This window comes from Schistocerca cancellata, chromosome 5 (genome assembly GCF_023864275.1).
Source record: "Schistocerca cancellata isolate TAMUIC-IGC-003103 chromosome 5, iqSchCanc2.1, whole genome shotgun sequence".
NCBI lineage: Eukaryota > Metazoa > Arthropoda > Insecta > Orthoptera > Acrididae > Schistocerca > Schistocerca cancellata.
In genome coordinates this window covers 459,208,013-459,232,418 of record NC_064630.1, presented here as the reverse complement: position 1 = coordinate 459,232,418, position 24,406 = coordinate 459,208,013, and the positions used below count along the sequence as shown (strand labels likewise).

General features: G+C 43.5%; 1 protein-coding gene across 1 annotated transcript in view; it reads left to right on the top strand.

The window, feature by feature from the left end:
• Positions 1–24,406, top strand: part of LOC126187488 (protein jagged-1b) — a 568,139-nt gene that overhangs the window by 439,567 nt on the left and 104,166 nt on the right. The window contains exons 3-4 of the mRNA XM_049928595.1: positions 3,693–3,747; positions 21,497–21,751. Coding sequence (XP_049784552.1) covers positions 3,693–3,747; positions 21,497–21,751 — 310 coding nt within the window. The remainder of the gene's footprint in view (positions 1–3,692; positions 3,748–21,496; positions 21,752–24,406) is intronic.

The following is a 24,406-nucleotide window of genomic DNA, read 5'->3' as shown; positions in this document are numbered from 1 at the left end:
CATAATGCTGCGCCGGCCGCGGTGGTCTAGCGGTTCTGGCGCTGCAGTCCGGAACCGCGGGACTGCTACGGTCGCAGGTTCGAATCCTGCCTCGGGCATGGGTGTGTGTGATGTACTTAGGTTAGTTAGGTTTAAGTAGTTCTAAGTTCTAGGGGACTTATGACCTAAGATGTTGAGTCCCATAGTGCTCAGAGCCATTTGAACCATTTTGAATCATAATGCTGCACCAACACATTATTTAATTAGCAGTGTCGCAGTGACGTGGCAACCAGACAACAACTCCAGAGCAACTCCCGACAACTCGATGTGTCCGCCGCGATCGGTCCACCATCTGACTGGAGATGAGCCGTTGATAGTGGGACGGAGCTAGCGCAAATGGGGCCGTCGCTACTGGGAACCATTTAAGCGGCGCTCAGCTGTGACGGCGTGGGGCTGCGATTTATGCGACTCATTATAATTGTTCGGCGGAGGCACACACGCAGCAAGGCCAGCCGGTGCCGGCCGCCGCTGCCAGGTGCTCTCTTGCAACTGCCAGATTTTTAACAGCCTACCCGCTGAACACGCGGGCGACGGTCTTTTTATCCGTAATTAATTTTGCCTTTTTTTCCACAGCCACATACCTCGGGTTCCCCTCTCCCCGTCCCTCTCTGCCCAGTCCTCTTACGCCCAGCATCCTTCCCTCTCACTCCCTTGCGCTCCATTCTGTGGAGATGTCCTCAGACGTTACTCCTATAATTCAATTGGCGCGACAAGCAAACAAGTCCCGTATTTCCACGACCGATTTCCCGAGTCGTACACCAAGGAGAACGGGCTTCGAGCGCAAAGTTTTATGTCGCTTCGCCTAACATTTCTTCCTCTCTCTCTCTCTGTGTGTTTCTTTCCTACTGTCCTTCGACTTCGCGTAAGAAATATCGCGCGTGAAAGGCAATTTGTTTAGAGGAAATTTTGTTCTTCTTTCTTTTTTACTCTGCCCTTATTGAGAGTCGCAGGTGGTCCATAATTGTGCGATCACGTGCCCCGCGACCAGTTTTGTGATACACACAGTTCGTCCGGTCTGACACGGTGATCTCTTTCAACCGTATAGTTGCACAGTGCCCCACTTCTGTGAAGAACAGTGTACGTAGACAGCACATTCCCAACTCGAGCAATGTGGCCGTTACGCAGAAAATTTCCTATTTTCGGGGTGCAGATTGCCCATTTATAGTTCGTCGACGTTTGAAAGAAAGAATAATCAAACGTTATGTATTCTGTTATAGTTAGAAGAAATCTTTTCGTTTAGAACACAGTATTATACTTATGATTCATTTCTTTACCCTCAGAAGACGATGCCGATTGCAGTCCACACCATGATAATCGGGAGTTTACTGCCTGTACAATTTATTCTGTTTATTCCTGGGTAGAGGAAGAGAGCGAAGAAGAAGTGTTCGAGGAACTCGTTATGGTGAATATGAAATTTATAGGACTTAACTGCTAAGGTCATCAGTCCCGTTATGGTGAACACCGAGTTACTGAATGCTTTGATATGTTATAGGATTACTTAGGAGAAAATACATTTGACTATACTGATGTTTTGACTCTCCACAGAAAAAGAGACCAGGCGCCAAGAAAAAAGTGAATAAAAAAGAGAAACCTAAACAAATGTACTGTTATTTCTCGAAAGCGAACTGATAGCAAGTGTAACGAAATACAGTGAGTTTTAAGCGTAATTCCGTGAACAATATGTTAGTTTCTGGAGAATAAAGCAGTGAGTTTGCAAATGGGACATGTATCATATGTAGAAAATAGCAGCTTCCGCTAAAAACAAGAGCATTTTTAATTACTGGTGTATTTCGATTACCCGTGCAGTCTCAGGCCAGTATTAACCCTGAAAATCGAGAGTTTACTGCTCATCCAATTTAATGTCTGCTGCAAAGTAATATGCAAACTGCAGAATACTGGGGGTGGACAAAACTATCGAACACCAGAAACATTACACATTATCATGCCTAACACGGTGCAGGAAACCCTTTGACATCCAAGACAGCTTCCAGTCGTCACCGAATGGGCAAATGCAGGCCCTGCATGTTTTTAAAGGGAATCTTAGACCATTCTTCCTCCAAAATAGTGGCAATTTCAGGTAACGAAGCTGGAGATGAATAGCGAACACTCATCTTTCTCTACGAAATAGACCATAAAGCATCAATAATATTGAGATCTGGTGACTGTGGTGTCCAAGTGAGATCCGACAGTTCATCCTCGTACTCATAAAACGAGTCCTGGACAATGCGAGCTTTGTGAAGAGGGGCACTGTCGGCTTGGAACACAGCATCAACACTGGGGAACAACTACTGAATCATGGGACGGACCTGATCAGCAAAAATCGTTAATATTCATTGACAGTAATGCGATCTTACGGGTTAACCATTGAGTCCGTGGCACAGCACGATATGGCTGCTCAAATCGTCTCCGAATCCCCGCCGTGTTTCACTCATGGGACGTAAACGCGGCCAGTAGTTGGAAACAGTGTGAAACAAGACTCATTCGACCAACTGACTTTCTTACATTGACCCGTAGTCCAGGTTTTTTGGTTTCGATATACTGTTTTCATGTTACTGGCATTTGCATTACTGCCGAGTGGTTTTGGAATTAAGCTCACTTTGCATTTCTCTGCTTACGGAGCTGCCTATGTGTTGTTATGGTGCTGACAGAGATCTCGACATTCAGTTTCGCAGTGACTTTTTCAGTTGAAGTTCTCTTACTTTTCGTCACAATCTTCTTCAATCACCGTCGTTAACGCTCAATTAACACACACGTCCGTCCTCGTTGTGAGTTATAGGATGTTTTTTCACTTTCCCTGTATGAGGTATATAAATGTTTGATACGCTACCTCTTGAGACACCAAACACTTTAGCTACTTCGGTTACGGAAGTACACGCATTACGAGGACCAACAAGTTGACCACGTTCGAACGCGCTGAGCTCCGACATGATGCACTCAAAACTACACAGTACACTGTTCTGACCAGGACTGACACTTGCAACGTATTGCGGACGTTGCAAAGGTGTCGTTCGTGGTCAAATACAACAGCGCAACCCTCAGGCTTGGCCAGCATCTCCGTTTGTGTTCAAGCATGCGTTTCGCGTGATATCTCCGTATTTTTCTCCACTGTCTGTACGACTACAGACGCGAGAACGGCAGAAGGATAGGACTACCACGAAGAAGAAGGTACGACCAGCTACAAATTGCTTAATTTCGGAACAGGCGAATGTCTATAACTAGACAATTTGAACAATGATGGTGTGTTGTTTTCGCAGCTGTATGAGGGCGAGCATTTGCAAACCGCATTGTGATTCACTTATCATTTACACGTTTTACATGTTCCTTGAAGCGCTCTCCTGTACGTTGCAGTAGATAAAAAGAATTTGTGTATTTTTATTCTATTTACATAAAAAGTGTTTGTTCCAAAGACAGTTGCAGAGTTGGACCGCAAGCTGAGCGGCGTTCTGCCGAAAGGAAACACCTCGCAGACAATGGCGCGGTGCTGAAGCGAGTCGCAAGAGCTCTCTTCCAGCTTTTATTTACCAAAGCTGTTAGCGCTGATCACTAGACCCGCTCGCTCTTCCTCTTTTTCTCTGTGTGCCCATGCGAGGCTCTCTTAATCCCCTGGCTTGGCTTGTGTTGGCTCACACAGTGTTTTCTTCTTCTCTTTGCAGAAGTCCTTCACGCTCATCCTGCAAGCCGTCGACTTGGACAACTCCACGCAGCCCGGTAAGTTTTATTACGGCTTATGCTCCCCTCTGACTTACTGTGCGATAAAATATAAAGCTGCACAATTACGAAACACGGATGTGAGCCCAACATCGTGCGAGGAGTCATGTGTCTACAGTTCGTGCCCCGAGCACACACATTGCTCCGTACGATATTGGGCGACGTTTGCTTGCTTTTACACTGTCTGCGTGTGCGTGTGAGTGAGTGAGTGTGGTGAATTATACATTCCGTGCTTGACTTGCGCTCGTACGATCTGAATTTTACGCTGTGAACCGCTCGTAAATCAGACATCGGAGCGGCACAACGAGGTACGAGTAATTCGCCACGCTTCTCATGCAGTCGCAGCGTGTGGATAACGAGATATGCTCACACTTACACCTAAGACATTGTAGTCGCAATAATTCGGGATATGCTTTGCAAACGGAGGGGACCCTTGATAAGGCAACTATGCAGTATAAATCACTATTTGTGTGAGTAATCCCGTCAATGGCGCAAACGTGGCGTAGTAACGCAGAGGACTCGTTGTTTGTGTTCCTTTTTCTTCTCTCGTAAAACTGATAAATCTAATTACAAATGCCAATGAAATATGAGCTTAATTTTTATACTAAATCTTTATTGAATCGGCACAAATGGTTGTAAGGTTTCTGTCCGAAAATCGATGTGTGTATACGAGGAGGGTGACAATGTCGGTGAATTGTGAGAATAAGCGAAACTGCATTTCTGCCCAGATACATGGGTTTGTTTGCCCTGTGTCTAGTGCCGCTAGCAGTAGCAGTCGGTTGGTAGAGTCATTGGAGACCTGTCTCACTAAATGTCTGTACGAGTCAATCGTGAAACTTTAATTTTGAAATAATTCGGCTGAGGATAACAAGAAAATTTTTCTGAAATAGAGTAGTCGATAGCCTGAAATGATCCAAGGTTTAATTAAACTGCTGGTCAGATGGTGCAGTTAAAGGCAGTGGCATGTAGTATTCTGTGAAGTTCAATTACTGTGGAGACCCGTCAATAAGGTAGATAAATTCAGTTTCCCAATCCGTAGCTCATCCCGCTTTAGAGAAAGAACAGATCCACGAGACAGCGAACAACTAGAATCTAGCACCTGTAAAGTTCTATGGTGAACGACAAGACCATTTCCTGCTGTATCAGCCACAGGACCCATCAAGCAGAGAAATTCGTATTTCAGATTGACTGATAATCATCTCGTATCCGCGTTAGAGCGGAATGCTAACTGTTAAAAAACTCATCATTTTCTTCTGTGTCCACCGCTTTTTTAATAAAGTTGAAACCTTGCAGATAAGTTTCGTCCAAGTCACTGCCGTCTGTTCCACTGTCTACGTATTTGTGGTTTTCTGTGTGCCGGATCTTAATGCCTTCCGTTCGTTCGCCATAAGCGTACCACTTATCATATTTTCTTAAATGATGTCTTTTGACGGCTTTATATTTAGTTCCGAGATTTTTGTGCTCCGTTTTCTGTCTACTGAGAACTACACTTCATTTGCTAACTGTCATATAGTTCGCGCATAGGTGTTGCTTCCTAATGCTCTAGTTGAGATTCTTCCGTTCTTTTGTTTGTGACAGTGTTTCCATATGTGCGAAACTTATTATCACTACTCGACTTTTCTGATAGCAAATAACGCATTATAGTAATTTAATACTGCTGTATCTTTCTTGACCGGCCGGTGTGACCGAGCGGTTCTAGGCGCTTCAATCTGCAACCGCGCGACCGCTACGGTCGCAGGTTCGAATCCTGCCTCGGGCATGGATGTGTGTGATGTCCTTATGTTAGTTAGATTTAAGTAGTTCTAAGTTCTAGGGGACTAATGACCTCAGGTGTTAAGTCCCACAGTGCTCAGAGCCATTTTTTGTATCTTTCTTCTGGAAGATTATTCTTATAGATTATTCTCCGTGTTATTTATTTTTTCCCGAAATGCAATTACTTTCGTTTTATATTCGGTTATACCCAATCATACTCCTCTCAGACTTGTGATAATTAGTAGCATGCTACAAAAATGGTCAAAATGGCTCGGAGCACTATGGGATTTAACTTCTGAGGTCATCAGTCCCCTATAACTTAGAACTACTTAAACCTAACTAACCTAAGGACATCACACACATCCATGCCCGAGGCAGGATTCGAACCTGCGACCGTAGCGGTCACGCCGTTCCAAACAGAAGCGCTTAGAACCGCACGGCCACACCGGCCGGCAGTAGCATGCTACCTACAGATCGTGTTCGTCATCTTGTATCAAGGCGAGATCCTCAGTGAACAGCAAACAAACGAGGAAAACGCTGTTTTGTAACGTTCAAGTCCCTGGGAACTACGTTCTTCCATACGTGAACTACATAGCCAGTTTACATACCGAATAATTTTGAGGAGACCATAGAGTCTAGCAAGTCTCTTCTTAGTATACTGCGGTAGCTACGATATGGGACACAAATTATTGTCCCTCAATTTTAGATATCCTGTACAGTGAATTGGGTAACGACGCCTGAAAAAATTTCCAGAAATGAGTGTTTTCTTCTGTTAGGTTCAAAAGCGTCTTCATGTCTGAATCTGTTACCGAGTCCCTTCGCACTGGTTTTCACGCTACGGTAATTACTCAGGTGCGTACAGTGCAAATAATGCGCATCGCGTGACGTCTGTAACTCTGGAGAGAACGAACATAAAGTGCCCGTGCACTTTAAGCTGCGGTAATTTGCCCGGCCTTCGTACTATGAGAGCGTTTCATTTACGGAGGAATTCTGCCTCGCTTATTTCATTTCTTCTGTTGTCCCTGGGGTCTTTTTCTAGTTCCCGCAAAGCAATTAAGGGATCGGGTAAGTGACAGCGCACACTTTTCCGACGAAGAAACACTGGCCACCTTAACCAGCAGCGAAGAGTAGGTGGACAAAATAACGCGGTTGTCGCGTCCAGCATCTGTTGCGCTGTACATGCAGGGGACATTTGGTGGAAGGGGGGGGGGGGCGAGGAACAGGAGTGGAGGGTGGGAGGGATGGAGAAAGAACGTAAAGAACTACTCTGAGCGCTGGAAGAGATACTCGCAAGATACTCTGCGTATTTCTGCTACAAAGCAGCCGTTGGGAGTTGAACGCCTATGTTACGAAAGTTTTGTAACTATTTATTTGTCCATTAATAACATACAGTCGTTCCGTATGCATGTCAGTAGCCTCAGAATTACTATCAGGCTTCATTACTGAACACCAGATGCAAACTAAGATAGTGCTGTGCGTTCAGCAAATCAGCCGCAGACTACAGTTTTCTGCTTTGTTAGAATAAACGATGCACTGAAATTTTCACTTCTAACACACATTGCCTGAATCATCTTGACAGTTTAACGTAGTGTGCTGGAGCGAATGCCTAAACTGAGGTTTAGAAAACCCGGTACTGTATTTCAACGAAGTAGTAGTGGTTGGACGGCAGCTGAGCGTCTGAAAAAGACGTGCGTACCTGAGTGCTTAAATAGGCACATAGCTGAATAGAGTGAACATCAAATGTTCATCTCAGCTTATAATAAGCGAAGCGATTCCGCTGGACTATGCAGATGCATCTCGTTACATGTCCACGACCCAGGATGCCCAGCGAAATTCTCTGGAAATGTATCGGAGGTTAATTTTCAGAGCTGTTCGAATAGGTGGCTAACGCCCATTCGGAACGCCATGGTCAGGGCAGTGGATCGCTGCAGAGCAGGAATGCAGGACTTGACGTGCTCTACGGATAGGGCGGCAAGTAGACGCGAGGCAAAAAGCGGCGGAACTGCGTCTCACTCCGCAGCATGCCGATACGCGTGCAGGGCTTAGAAAGGTGCGCAGATCTTTTGCTTCCTGTGGCAAGAAGGCTTTGAAAATACCGGCGTTCAGCTCTGAAGGGAGCACGATGCAAAGTATTTCTCCTGCGTTCCGTTTATCTCCCACTCCATTTTTCATTGGAGTAACGCTACATTGTCTCACTAGTGTGTCATTTGACAAGAAAATACCACTGGATACCCTGACAGGGATTGAATTCTTCAGAAAGGCCGAGCGCTGTGATGAAGGCGGCCGGACCGTTGAGAAACGTCCTCATACCGAGGTATGCAGCGAGCATTTTCGAAGGCTTGACTACTACAGTAATCCACGTTAAACTGTAGGCCACCTTTCGCCGATTGGATAATTTGGACGCGCAAATCGCTGAAGTGGCACCAATTAAAAGCCTTGCGCCTGGGCATTAAGCTCGGTACAATTATTATTGCGTTCATAAGATTCCAGTTTTTTACTCAGTCTGTAAATGCAACATTTTATCGTAGGTCTTGCTGAAACAGCTACTGTTGTTGTATTGGATCGTGTTGGTTTAAATAATAAATTACCGCGCTGGTTACATGATTTCATCTGTAGCATGATGCTGTGGTAGTTCACATCAATATTCTAGGTGATTCTCTCTCTCTCTCTGTCTGTCTGTCTGTCTCTCTCTCTCTCTCTCTCTCTCTCTCTCTCTGTGTGTGTGTGTGTGTGTGTGTGTGTGTGGGTGGGTGGGTGGGTGGTTCTGTGTCTGGACAAACAGAAAATACTAATCTTGAAATTTTAAATGCTGACTTTAGAGAATAATAATTTTTTGGTAGATCTCCTCACACGTATTGGGTCCCTTTCGTCACTGGCAACTCTCTCGCGTCTGAGTTATTCATGCATGCCCCCCCCTCCCCCGCCCCAATTCACCCACCGCCTAACTGTTTCAATCTGGCGTGACCGCTACGGTCGCAGGTTCGAATCCTGCCTCGGGCATGGATGTGTGTGATGTCCTTAGGATGGTTAGGTTTAAGTAGTTCTAAGTTCAATGGGACTGATGACCTCAGAAGTTAAGTCCCGTAGTACTCAGAGCCATTTGATTTGTTTCAATCTGCCAGTATCTTCTTCCCACATCCCACATTACATACTTCACTTATCTCGCTGCTCCAGTAAACACCGCTAGTCAAAAGTATGCCGACTGTTAGTGATGTGATTGTGCAGCGGAAGCGCAACAGAACAATCGCAGCTAAATCAAGACCAGGCAGACGCCACTTACTGTCGGATGTGGACCGTAGAGCATCACGGTGGGTGGTTGTAAAAAATCTCATGAAATCAGCGGAAGGAATTACTCGCGAGTTCCAAAGTGTTACCAGCAGTCCACTCGACTATGCATACGGAGTTTAAATAAATGGGGTACAACGATCGAGCGTCTCCTTGTAGGTCACACATTTCTATAGTCAGTGGTAACCGACGCTTGATGTTGTGTAAAAAGCGAGACATTGTATGACTGGACAGCAGACTACTGTAAACGAGTTATTTGGAGGGGTGAATCACGCTGTACCCTCTGGCAATCCGATGGAAGTCTGTGGGTTTGGCGAAAGCCTGGAGAACGTTACCTACCATCATGTGTCGGGGCAACAATGAATTACGGAAGAGTTGGCACTTTGTTAAATTTGGAGGGATATGAACACATTTTACAGCGTTTTGTACTGGGATAGGATGACTGCGTTGGCATGACAATGTACCCTGTCTTAAAGCAGCATCTGCGAGGTCATGGGTTTTGGAGAACAACGTTCCTGAAATGGACTGACCTGTCCAGAGTTGTGACCTGAATGCTATGGGGCACCTGTGGGACGAGTTACGACGTCGATTTTGCTCCAGACACCAGTGCCCGACATCAGTATCTTCTCTAGTATCGCCTCTTGAAGAACTGGTTGCCGTTCCTACACACACACACACACGCACACAACTCGTTGAGTGCCACTAGCAGAGTTCAAGCTGTCATAAACAAAATGGTTCAAACGGCTCTGAGCACTATGGGACTTAACAGCTGAGGTCATGTCCCCTAGAACTTAGAACTACTTAAAGCTAAGTAACCTAAGGACATCACACACATCCATGCCCGAGGCAAGATTGGAACCTGCGACCGTAGCGGTCGCGCGGTTCCAGACTGTTGCGCCTACAACCGCTCGACCACCCCTGTCATAAACACCACTGGTGGACACACCCCATTGTAATGTCCACTAAAAGGGCAGGAAAGGATATCACAGAGAATGTCACGTCCTAGAAAATCATTGAAGCTGTCGCTCTGCAGTGAAGTCTGCTTCCGAGCTCGACTCCCGATCTGGGACACAGATTTTTTTTTTCCGAAACTAGAGAAAGTAATGTGTTGGGCACTGGGGTCTGGAGCAAAATTGACGTTCTAACTCGAAGGTGTGTTTTCTCAATTCCGGGCATCGCTGATGTGTGTGAACAGTTTTTACACCTAGTTTTCTTTTTGCCTCGTGGATACGCGGAAACGTTCGAGCAAACAACGCGTATTCACGCCTTTGTTCGTCCGCGAAGGTCTCGCTCCGAGCGCCAATTGCGAAGCTCCGACTGTGGCCCCTCCTTCTCTCCTCGCCTCTGGCTTCCTTTTTTCCGGCCGAGCTTGTGCGATCTCATGTCCGGCCGCCTCCCAGTCTCCGCCGTCCGATTGGGATGGCCGGGCGTGGGATGTTTGGCAAATGTGCGGACGGCTGCCCCTCCTCTCTCCCAGCCCCCCCCCCCCCTCCACCACAACCCCCACCCATTGCGTGCGGCCTATTAGCATATAATGGCCCACCGCCGCCACGCGACATCTCCCGCGGCGGCCGCGAATCTGCGCTGTAGTTTGCCACACTGCCCCCTCCTTTCCCGCTGTTCTTCTCTGGCTGGACGGCTATCTGTACTCGGCCTCAGCTGGACCATTGGTTCAGAACTTCCTGCTACCATTACCCCAGAAAGAGGTAAAATGTCATCCATTGCCCTAAACAAAGTGTAGGACCTAATTAAACATCAACCTGTAAAAAAAATTTTGCCACTCCTATCTTTAAAGTAACAAATTATTATTAATACTTAATTTATTTTCAAGCAAATGAAACTCGTTTTTTAAGTTTCTCACTAAACAAAAAATGAATGACTAATGATGGTGTTTGGTTCTGATTATTTTTAACAGTCATTTTTTGTGTGTAGTGTGGAGTCCACCATTGCACATAGGAAATCATAAAACAGGTTCCTTCAGCTCTTGAATTTTGTTTTCATTGCTACCGTAGTTTTCAAAAATGGTTCAAATGGCTCTGAGCGCTATGGGACTTAAGATCTGAGGTCATCAGTCCCCCAGAACTTAGAACTACTTAAACCTAACCAACCCAAGGACACCACACACATCCATGCCCGAGGCAGGACTCGAACCTGCGTCCGCAGCGATCGCGCGGTTCCAGACTGAAGCGCCTAGAACCGCCCGGCCACCGCGGCCGGCTAAAAACTGTTTACATACATCAGCGATGCCCGGAATTGAGGAAACACACCTTCGAGTTAGAACGTCAATTTTGCTCCAGACCCCAAACATCACTACTTTCTCTAGTTTCGGATAATAAATCTGTGTCCCAGATCGGGAATCGAGCTCGGAAGCAGACTTGACTGCAGAGCGACAGCTTCAATGATCTTCTAGGACGTGACTTTCTCTGCGATATCCTTTCCTACACCTTTTAGTGGACATTATAATGGGGTGTGTCCACCACTGGTGTTTATGGCAGCTAGAACTCTGCTAGGGGCACTCAACGAGTTGTGTGTGTGTAGGAATGGCAACCGGTTCTTCAAGAGGTGATACTAGAGAAGATACTGATGTTGGGCACTAGTGTTTTTTTTATTTTTTTTTTATTGGCTTTCAGGCCCATTCAACCATCTCACTAGTATAATGTCGTTACGACGATACGAATGTAAGGACAACACAACAACCAGTCCTCAAGCGGATAAACTTCCCGACCCGGCTGCGAATCGAATCAAGACCCCTTTGTTTAGCAATATGTCGTGCTGAATGTGCAGGTACCGAAGAGGTCTGCTACCATAGTTGAAAGTCTACTTTGACACCTGCAATTCGTGCTGATTTAATCGGCACACTTAGGAGTTCTACCAGTAATAATAGCTACTAACGGGAGACCGTTCGCTAGAACAAGGCCAATTGTGTTGCATGAAAATCTATTTATAATCTACTGCCTTCGCAAGATCCAAGAAATTTCACTTCGATTCAAATTTCGCTACCTGAAAATGTTCCTTTATCCCTTGAAACTTGTCTAGAACCCAGCGAATTTCCAAAATCTGAAAAAGTATTTACTATTAGAGTTTATTACTAATGGCTAGCAACTACTACGAATGGATGGACAGCTAGCAAGCAAAAGTAAAGCTGACGTTGAGTGCTGTTGGTGAACTAAATAAATTTTCAAAATGAAGCTTTCAATGTGCATGGAACTCAAGATTAACAAACGGTTCGTCTTAACAAATTTTACTCGTGACAGTGAGACGTGATCTGAAGATGTTTCATCGGCTAATAGGGAGATGTGTGTTGCAAATTACTCGGAGAGATGACAAGCAAATTAATGGGTTAGAGGACAGATTAGAAACGGAGACAACAATGGTAGTTTATATGAACGCGTGGACATGTCCGAAAGAATAACTACCACGCGAAATCCGCAGCTGTGATACTTAATACGCAAAGTGAAGGTGGAGGGGGAAGAAACGACAGGAACGAGAAGGAACTAATGATATCAGCTGCATCGGGATTTTATGCAGATTCAGCGGCGATGAGTGAAAATGGCTGCCGAACTGGAACTCGAATCATGTTGGAGGCGGAAAATAAAGAGATATTGCAGTTCTTATTTGAAAAAAAGATCATATCCCAAAACGCTTTAGAGGTGCCGATAAAACGTTTCCTTATTTGCTACCGGTTTTGATCATACGATCACCTTCAAGTACCATAAAATTATTTACGAGAGCCACCACTGTAACGCTCGTACCGCGACGTCAAATAAAACCTATCCCACGTTGCTGTTATCGGTAGTAAAATGTAGACCAACGTAAAATGTACTGACGCAGTTAATCCTCATATTCTGTCATAATCAGGTTCCACCTTTCATGTAAAGTGCTTTCTACATACTGAAGATGGTATTACTTCTTTTCTTTTGGGTATGCTTAGGACTCGTTTTGACTTTTTGCACAGATCTTTCATCTTAGCCCAGGAAGCTTTCATTTTCTGGTTGTGACTTACATTCCTCTCCACTGTCCATTTCGATCTGCTGGTTACTATGCTCGGAATACCTCTTGCAAAGCCAAATGCCTGAATTTGGAACGTCCTCTATGGTTTCTAGTGGAACTTAAAATTCCTTCAGTTGTGATTCCACACTGGTGATCCATTTGTGCATGGAGGATTTCCGTCTACCTGTCGTGTTTATGATTCTGTTCACGAGTCCGCAGGGCTTCATGCGTGCCAAATGTCAACAGGCCATAGCCTTTCCCTCGTGGATGTGATTATGTCTTCTGGGAGATGGGACAGCTCACTGTTGTGTCTAATCCCGTAGGTGCCATCCTCTCCTGTCATAGACCGTAGTATTCTTCCTAGGATTTTCCGTTCCTTCAGCTCCAGTTTCCCGAATGGTCCTTCCCGGTTCCTCAAGAGGCATTTAGAGGCACAGAATGCGGAGAGCCTTACTGCAGAGGTTGTAGTGTTCGCGTTGAAGATTCTTGGAAAGCTACTTGGAGAAGTAAACGCTGTTGCACGAGAGGTAGACCTTCTTCAGCTATATATTGAATATACTGATTCTGACAGTATACGAAGAATGATTAACTGTGTAGTACACTTTACTATTGACTGCATAATGTATTTTACTATTGCCGCAGAATGGATTTTATTTGGTTTGAAGCTATAGTAAGAACCTTGCCACGTAGGCTGTTGTAAATAATTTTGACACCTGAAGATGGTTGAAGATGATATGATCATCGGGACAAGTGCCGTAGCAAATATTTGTTTCATCATCAGCTGTTGGCGATTTTGGACTATGAATTTCTTCAAATTATAGAATGACTGCTTCGGAATGCTTCGATGAAGAGCTGAGTCCACAGAGTCTCGTCCCCTGCATCACCTCTTTCCGTGGCCAGAAGACGTGTTGACACAAGCGGGTCAGCATGTGGATCAGGAGCAACAGGTTGCCCTAGGGGGAGGGGGCGGACGATGGGGAGGGGGGGGGGGAGCTGGGAGTCAGCAGGCGGTGGGCAATAAATCGGAACTGGGAAGAGGCGGAGAGGCGCGCCGTGGAGCGGCAGCCGGCGCCACATGCTGCGACCGGGGATCGAAGCCCGCTCCCCGCGTGGCGCTGCCGCCAGGCGTTTCCCACGGCCGGCTCCGCCAGGAATGTCGCTCCCATTGTGCGCGCCGGGCTGGCAGACACCTGCTCGGCCGCCTGCGCCAGGGCCGGACAGATAAATCCACGACACGACACCCGGCGCTGGCCTTCATCAAGATAATTCAATTCCCCTTATTTATGTCTCTAAATCGCCGAGAGGGCGCTCCGTTCCGCCCACCGCGTACGCTTCGCTCTGTACCGAGGACGAGACGTGTTGAATTCACCAAGCTGAGATGAGCCTTCATGTCTCTACGTTGATCTGGTAGATAACCGCATCGCAAAATGGGCGTAGAAATTGTATCACCTAAGCGCGTGGTCTTCATCTGTGGAGACAGAATTTGATAATGTCTGTAGAAGCAAACCATCTACAGGCTTGTCTCAGAGTGCAGAGCCAGTTATCTGCAACGGCTATTTTTTTTTTCTCCAGGTCCCATCAGTCACGAAATTAATGCCACAGTGAAAATACGATGAAGCTATTCATAGATGCGTTGTGCAGGGTCTCTAGTACGCCCATCGACCGCGTCACGTCATACTTTTCGGTTTGGGGCGCACAGGGTGCACGCAAAGCTGCCTAGAACAATATAATCTCCCGCCAAGTTTGAAGTGTGCGCTGTTATTCGATTTCTTCATGCTGAGGGGTTGCGTCTGATTTCATAGCGTAACTGTCACGCGTGACAGCAAAGTACGACAAAGGTGCTGGAAAATTAAGCAGGACGTACAGGTGTTCATGACGCAGGCCGTCGGGGAAAGAAGCGATGGGAAAAACCGTCTACGACGGGCAATTCAGAGCAAACGAAGAGGAATATTGTTCTCAGGCACTTTCCTTCTTCATGACAATTCTCGGCCACACACCGCAGCTGCAACGAAGACACACCTGCTGCGTTTTCAATGGGGAATGTTTTATCATCCACCATATAGCCTGGCTTTGCTCACATGAAACGATGGCTGTTAGCAAAGCAGTTTGGCATAGACAACGAGCTGCAGACCTTTATAGAGAACTGACGAGGGTGCTGGAAAGTTGGTCCAATGCTGTGACAAGTGTATAATCTGGAGCGGCGATTATGTTGAGAAGTATCTGGAAGGTGTAGCTACATGTTGCAAATCTCCATTTCAAGAAATGGAAAAAAAGTTGCCCTCGTATAAAAAGTGAAGCTCGTAGAAATTTTCCAGTTGATTAAAATGCTCCTATGTACCATCACAGTCGTTTGATACTTACACCCATTGTCACACGACGTAGAGTGCTTGCGGCAAGCTATTGGAACGCCACAACAGGTATGCATTATTTTATACAGACATGCCGTATGTTCCATATTTCTTAACTATACTAAATAACTCTTTCGCCAGAAGCAATTTTTTTTAAAAAAAGTATCAGACAAATGTTGATTATCTGCCAGCATCTAGCATGATTGGCTTTCCTGTAACTTCATTTGTTACAAAGATATGAAGTACGCCTTTGTTAGATTGCACCTAACACGTTTAATTTGGCAATCATTTTCAAGCTAAAGCTCCGTCTCTAATAAACTGTCTCGCCATCGACTACCACCTCACTATTCAGCACTAATGAGTCAGAAGCGAAATGAAGATACCGTACAGACCGAGCTTCCGAACAACCGTTTTCTCAGCCCAGACAGAGAGACCTGTGACTTGAAATGGAACCCAAATTTGAATGGAAACACTTTTTAAAAAATCATGAATAAATTTACGAGGATCACTACTCTTAACGAAGAAAAAAGGAGTGCTCATTAAGTAAATGCAGAGTTACTAAATATTAGACAACTGTTTCCTGTTTTAGTTGTACGGTTCTGTATCAAGTCACCTTTAAGTACGCGTCCGTTGATATACATACCTGGGCTGACGAACGATTATTTCCCTATTCTAAGACAGAGAAAGATGGAGAAGTTACATGTCACCCCCACCCTTTTTTCTCATTATAAAGAACTGATTGAGGTTAATGTGCGGGTCCGACTGCTCACGCGAGAACGGTTAGGCAGTACGAACGGAAGGTCCAGAGCCAAAAAAAGAAAACGTAGCCATAAAAACCAAGTCGTTAATGCAACGTGAGTTGCTCACCGGACCGGTCGCTCTCCAGCGCATTAATAATTAGTGTCGCGTATTACTTATCGTCTATTATGGCGACTTAAGTGCAATTGATAAATTGGTGGCTTCGGTAAGTGGCTCACATTTGACAGACCCTCCCATCAGAATTAAATTACGGCAAATAGTGTATATCGCATTTACAAGAACGCCTAAGCAAATGGCCTTCTCTAGTAGACGTCACGAAGTTGCCATTTTTCAATAGCGCCGCTTCTGCCCGGTGAACAAGTGCCGCTAGACTAGTCGGGAGCGACTTGCGGAAAGAGAAGAATGTGCCGACGAAATTAATGGAGGTGCTCGCATGGCTCGTATCTCGCTGCCGGTGACAAACATCCGCGCAGAGCTCGCCGTCTGAAATGTAGTTGTTGGCAAACGAGAAGAAAGGCAGCTCGAATGACCCTTGTAAGGTATAAGCATCCCGTTTAAATAAAACTTTGCGGAACAGGTTATAATTTTCTTCACATATGGTCGTAGCTCTTTTGCGCAAGAATTGTCTCCAGACGGGTTTTCCTAACAAACGGGGAGCTGCGCGATTTGCGAACGATAAGTTTTGGATTAAGCACGAGAAGCGTTTAACATATTCGGGAAAAAGGATCATCCAGTGAATCTCTCATGCAAATCATAACACATGTAGCCTCGAGTACAACATAAAGGGAAGCAACAAGTCGCTTACCTCACTTCCTGCTCCTCCGCGCGTAATGTATAACTTCATTACCCTTCTTGCCGCATCTTCCCGAAAGTTCAATATTCTGTTGAGATTTTTCAACAGACGAATTTCCTGGTGAAATTACGCACTATCGAGGGACAATTTACCGTCTCGTTCTTGCGTACCACTTAAGTACTCTTCCATATTTTTGCTTGGAAATAAATAATGTTCTTCACTTTTTTTATCACGCCTGGCCACAGCGCATGATATATTGGTCAGTTCACTCGCATTCAATCTCGAATATGATTTCGCAATTTTTATTTGTTATCGTTTCATGGGTAAGGTGTTTTCGATTATTGAGTGGTATATTCTCGGACAACAGATTTATCAAGAGTGTGCTTTCAGGCGTTTTCCTACTCTTTACTAGGCACGGACGCGAGCTCTCGCATCTCATCCTCAGGAAAACAACACACAGACAGCTCTAATCTGAAGACATCGAGACCCAAGTTTACACGATTCACATATAAATGAACACGGTTTCGTCCCCATGGGCTAACTTACATTGGCAGCGAGAGCAAGTATGTGTACTTACAGACCATACATGCGACAGTCACTGAAGAAAGATACTGCACACTGCAACTGAAATAAGGGATAGATTAACCCAAAATCTGCGTTTTGCGTTAATGTATCTCTTGAGACACATTATTTTGAGGCAATATAAGAGGATACGCTAATTTACACGAAGTACCTAAGCAAATTTGCGCAATTTTGTAATTAATTTACCTATTTGTCCCAGTAGTTGAATTGCCTGTAGAAGAACTGACAAGCCTCATACTTTGTATGGGAAAAATATGTTTAATAATATCAACCAGGAAACAGTATGAAGATTTATTACCCCTCAGCAGATAACTCCTACTTCAACGTCTGAAATGAGCATCTATAGAAACTTCAGACAACATCCACCACCCAAGACAAGTATCTAATGAACAAGCATCCGAATTTTTTGGAATATTAACCCACATTTCATTCCCCAAAGTTTCAGCTGTGCACCAGAGATGCTTTTTAACAGGGACGCATCCTACGCTGCAGAGATCGAACAATTTCGAACAAGACTCTGCAATAGCAAATATATTGATGACTGTCAGTAATCACTGCACATAGTCACGAACAGTAAACCTACACTGAAACGTTAAGCTCTGGTACAGAGTTTTCAAACATAAAAGTACAAGTAAAGAGACAGAGGCTTCGGAAAAGCACCTAATCAGTGTAGCCGCACTCTTTTTAAGGAAATTTCACACTAAGTCCTTTAGAAATGGATACGATACCTAGGAATCATAATTTTACAATGAATTAAATATGCCAGATCAAAATACAATCGCAGATAGTAAGTAAAATGTTTAACATGCATGAGACTATGTTCGAAAATGTTCTACTTTTGATCTCATAGCAGGCAAGGTCAGTGACTTTCTTTCTGCAGCACTGAAGACGCGCTCCCTATTAGCGATAACTGTACGTGAACCACTGCTCAAAAACGTTAATATCAACATTACGCTACTGCACCCAAGTGCACATTTCGTTCAACGAACCCCTTCCTTATAGGCAACCCCGAAGCGATTTTTCACATAACAAATAATGCGACCAGTGATTGGTTCACCTCATTGGTCCAGCAGTGTACATATTAAAATATCTGTTACAGGCGTTGTAGAGAGATGTGACTTTTTCTGTATGACACATTAAATATTCGCTTGAAGTATGGTTTCTTATCTTCTCATTACCGAGTGCTTTCCCTGACAGCGTAATTGTAAAAGCAGGTATGTTTTCTCGATAGTCTTCTCCGCAAAGACCGCTACGAGCCCATTTCCCTCCTCGTGTTATTTACACTAGTTACACTACTTTTTACAGTGCTAAGTATTTGCGTAACAAATTAGGCGAATCTTGCTCGATATGTCTCGGTTAAATGCCTGCTTCAATGTTATTATACTTGCTAATTACCTGTTCTCACCCTGGCTACACGCACGAGATCCGAACTCCTCGTAACTTGGTGGGTTTTACTACGGCTGCCACCAGAGACGAGTGGAGGGTGACATTAACAGCAGCAAATTGCTCATCAACAAAGTGTATTTCGATACATAAAAAACTGCCTAAAATATGAATGTGATGAAATTATTTCTTTGCATCGCGGTAATGAGTTGAAGTCACACGTTAATATTCCTTTATGTATTCCCATTTGATTCTTGTGTCAACATAAAATGGAGCCTAAATCGATAAAACAGAACCTGGAACACGTAAGACTGGTTGCTTATAGATAATTTGAGCAGTTTCTGAAAAAACACTTTATTGCAGATTAACACGCTAAAAAATTTCAGAAATACTGCTTGAAAGAGATTCTATAATATTATGGACAAGTGATATCTTCTGAAGGAATGAATTTATAAGTCCCCTGGTGTACGTTATTGACATGGTAGAACTAGCTGATGATAACTTAAGTGTTCTTTAAAAAAAGCAGACATTTTTGCTTTTTAAATCTGTATTTACTGGTACAAGATGTAGTTTATGATTTAGTCAGTAGGTCTACAAGCAAATGGTACTGAATTATTGAAAATAAACTGTTGTTTTGGAGTGTTAGAAAAATTCAAGTTGTACTGGCGGGTAATACAGAACTTTTTGTATTTATTGAGACATAAACGGAAAATTATAGTAGATAAAATCTGATAAATGGTGGAAGGAAACTCACCAACTGATGTATATCATTATTTTGCACAGTACTTAATCACAAGGCCATTCCACAATCTATATGTTTCAAGCACATCGAATGAGAAAATAATGTAGAATTCAATCTTACATTACCACTTTTGTTCCACCTACAATGATCAAAAGCTCTGTAATTTCCTCTGAGCTGCGTATGTCTAATATTCAATACTGAATCTTTCGACCTCACACTTAGGTAACACAGGATAAAGCTATAACCTGTGACAGTGTTTGATTGTGTGGCCAAGTTTGCACTGTTGTCAGGTTTCTCCTCCCCACCCTTACAGTACTGACAAGTTTGTGACAGGGAAAATTCAAAATAATCCACTTTTACTAAGCTGAAAAGACGAGAACGAATCCAAGATCGAGGACATAATCCACTATCTACAATTGTTCCACCATCTTGAATTATTTTTTTTTTCGCTCAGGAAATCTACAATCTGTAAACTGAAGAGCAATAACCATTTGTGGTGGGTGGGAATGGCATTTCCAGGAAGAATGCTACAATTGGCGTTGAGACTGACTAGGAATCAATTTCCTCTCTAACAATGCAGTGCAACGCGCTGTAATTTATGCAGATTATGTTCGTGTGCACTCCTTGCGTTAGTTTGATTAGTTACTAATTTTTGTACTCACTGCAGTGGAAAATTAACACTCTCCAAACGTTACAGTACGTGTGTCATCGCTATTTCAAAAGTCCGTGTTGTGGAAGCGTCTTTATAGCTTTGTGACATCGGCTGTACGTGTTCCTTGCGTCGTAACTGCGTATACGGAATAGGGATTCGCCCCCTGGCTCTTCAGTTTGCAACCAGACTGCAGCAACATTGCTCGGGGAACGAAAAATCTGGCATCAGTTCATAGTGAGCCAGAAGCTCTGATAGACAACTGATGGGGACTCAACTGAAATACATTTATCCACGCATCACATTCTAGGCATCTGAGCTATTAGAGCATGCAGCCGAGGGGGGCCGGGGGCAAATTATTAGCATGTGTGTAGCCTGTGTATGAACATTACTCTTTTTCCTCTAAATGTCTATGCTTGGTACACAGGGTGTAACGCATATAAGAGCAGATGTTTTTATATCTGGTACCTCAATATATACCCTTTCAATGCGGTAGTTGTTTTTTCTCTGCATTTAACAGTCTTCCCCCAAACATGTCACGTAATCTACTACCCGACGCTACACATAGCTTTTTATTACGGCGGGAGGATCCTCCGTTTTGTGATGCGTGTGGTTTGCAAATCTCTGTCCGACACATTTTAACAGACTGCATTTTATACCGTGATGCAAGGGCAGAAGCACGAGTTGATGGGGATCTGCCTTGTGTTTTAGCTAACGATGAGACGTGTGTGTTTTCAAGTTTTGTGATGTGTCTGGACTCTGGCCTAAACTTTTAGGCTGGAGCTTTTAGTGTATTGCAGAGTGGCTGACTCCTCCCTTTTTTCCTTGCGGTGAGCCAGCCACTTCCATCTGCTACATTGTTTTAACTCCCTCTACCACTTTCTTCCTGTGTTTTCCATGTTTTACTGCTGACGACATGCTTTGTCCCTCGCTTTGGTGTGGGTAGGCACATATTTTTTCAAAGCTTGTTACCTGTGTTTTATGTTCTGATTTATCTTACTGTTCTGAGTATTTTCTTGACACCCGTCTCACTATGTTACTGAGCGGGCGCTGAAGACCTTGCTGTCGTGCGCCCAAAAAACCCTCTACTACTACTACTACTACTACTACTTTTCTGCACGGTCATAACTGCACCGCTAAGTAGACTACGCCTGTCGGTATACGTAGATCAACCGTTTTGGGTTCGTGTGTCCAAGGCTCAACAGCTGACCTGTCGCCCAGGGTAAAATAAGCGTTAATGGCTTGCTTTTGCCATATGTTCTTGGGAGACTACCCAGCCTAAAAATATACGACTTCTAAGAGCTGCAATTATTAGTCTTAAAATGACATAAATACTTATGTAATGTTGTTCAGTACACTATCCTCCGTCGCCAATAGAAATGGCTGCACTTACACGCGTTACAATCTGCATAATGACTGTGCTGAACCACTGAAGTACGTACTGAGCCGGGCTGGTGTGTCGGCAGGTCGCACCAGGGTGATCGAGGAGGCGACGTTCTCCGGCATCATCGTGCCCAGCAGCGCGTGGCACACGCTCAACTACGACGGCAACAACTCGCGCATCACGTACCGCGTGCGCGTCCAGTGCGACTCGCACTATTTCAACCTGACGTGCACCAAGTTCTGCCGGCCGCGAGACGACAAGTTCGGCCACTACCGCTGCGACGTCAACGGCGACAAGCAGTGCATCGACGGCTGGCAGGGTCCAAACTGCGAGTCCGGTAAGTGCCAAGGAGGGCGCCCACAAGCTCTCTGCACACTTCACTTCCATCCATTTAGTCGGTCATCATCATCTTCAACCATTTGACTTTTACTGCTGGGTGAAAAGTCTTCTCTATCTTGTTCCTACTTAATTTTTATTTGATCTGATTAATGCACTACTGTGCTTCGAAAGGATTATGCCTTGAGCAAATACAATTTTGTGAACGAAGAAACACACGACATTGGTGTATATCCTACAATATTTATTACTTTACAAACCAGTTTTCAACTGTTTCGCAATCGTCAGGTGCGAACATCAATATATGTAGTTGCAAAATTTTTGTGGGAACAAAGATTTAAACTAGTGTATCTACTATGAAAGTATGATAAGGGAACTTTTCGTGACGCACACTTGAAGCCGACGTCCGCCATGTTAGTTGCCCCAAATATCAGCTTCTGGTGGAAGTGTTTTGATAAAAATGATTTAAGGGGGGTAGGAAGTCAAACGGGCCGACTTACAGCAGGAGAGGCACCACAGGACATTTCAATTTCCATTGTCTACACTTTTACAAATAAATTTATAAAACTTTGTCAGCATGACCAGCAAGGATTCAGGATTCACACTCATAGCAGTGGACGTTCACAAACATGACAAAATAATTTTGTTTTACATGTGAAATTTCATCATTTTTTTCAGTTACTGTTGGCAGAATTTGATGCTGTAAGTACACTTTTCTTCATAAGTAGGAGAGACTCTTCAATGAATTTTTCACAGCATACAAACCATACTTACAGGTGTATGAAACTGTAGAATTTATTTAATTTATTAAAAAATGAATAAGCTTTTACATTTTAAACTCCATGTTTAGAAAAAAACTCAAATTTTATAGTTAATTATCTCAATTTTTACCACAGTTTTTAATAGATTTGGAAAATTCTAGAGTTTCATACACCTGTAACTGTGGTTCGTATGCTGTGCAAAATTCATCGAAAAATCTCTCCTAGTTGTGAAGAAAAGTGTACCTATAGGAACAAATGCAGCCAATAATAAGAGAAAAACTGACGAAATTTCAGACCTAAGAAAAATTTTTTTTCTTACGTTTTTGAACTTCCACTGCTATGGGTGTGAATCCCGAATCCTTCCTGGTCATTCTGAAAAAGTTTTATAAATTTATTTGTAAAAGTAGACAGTGGGAATTAAAATGTCCTGTAGTGCCTCTCTTGCTCCAAATCAGCCCGTTTGACGTCCTACCTCGCTTAAGAGAATTTCGTTTGCTCTGTTTACTTTTACTGCAGTGGTCTTAATCCCGTCATTTGACTTTATATTTCCTATCGATCCAACTCGAAAAGCTCTCTTGAGGAACACTGTGAGAACGAAAGATTGGAAACCGACTAAATATGGCGAAATATGTTCCCAGCATTTTCGAGAAGAGCACATAGACCGAACGTCAGTTCAGTCAGTCCGTATTAATCAAAATACTAGATTATGAAGGAAGCGTTTTCAGATCACATACTTCCCTTCATGGTTACTCTAAACGTGTAACAAAAAGAAAGTTACACCACCATCGTAGAAAAATTTATCGTATTACTGGCTAAAACATGAATTTAAGAACAGAAAAACGTCTGAAAATGCCTTCCCTACACTGGGTTATTCATCAAAACACTGTAACATTTTTTAATCATATTTAAAACAGCTGTTGTGTACACATGATAGAAATTAAGAACAAGAAGCGATCGTAAACAGTTTTGGTAAATCTAATAAGGTGGCGCCGGCTTCAAAGCAGCGTACAACGTAACCGTGTGACGCCATCTCCCAACATTATATCTCCATAGTTTCCAAAGAGTTTCTTAGTTGCTTTCCAAAGATGACAATTTTTAATGTTTGACTTAGGACTAAAACGAGAGGATCTCTTTCAGTAAAATACTGAAAAAACTCCTAAATCAAACATTAACAAAAATATTGCAATAATCCCCTTCGTTTTAGTCCTAAATAAAACATCAACAACTGCCGCTTTTGGAAACCAACTGAAATACTCTGTAGATACACCAGTTTTCAATCTTTGATCCCACAAAAATTTTGCAGTCACATATTTATCTTCGTACCTGACGATGGCTAAACATCCGGAGACCAGTTTATAAACTAATAAATATTACAGAATATTATACTAGTGTTGTGCTTTATTTCATTCATAATGGCTAAAATATTCTACCAGGCACCAACGGAACAATGAATTAATGCAAATGAAATTTTCTTCTTTTTAACCTGCACATGTTTCATAGAAACTTCACCACCATTATTTACTTTGCAGTAGAATAACAAATGAAATATTGCATGATAATAGAAATAGTTTTGAGATTGTGGTAACTATATTAAAATAGATATAACAAAACGTGTACCTTAAATAGAACATACTGTTCATGTAGCAGTGCGTCATCTGCAAGTACAGCCAATCCTTTACTGAAAGTTGTCATCTATAACTAACAATGAATTCTCTATCGTACATTTCTTAAGTGAACAACATAATTAGACTTAAAATGAAACTATGGTCTATTACACGCTTACCAATTTATTTCTGAATTTCTACTGTCAACACTGCGTTGTTAAATGTGTTTATCGTTGGTTTTTAGATTATTGTAACTGTTTTCAAAAAATATTTGTTTTTGCTGGTTATGAG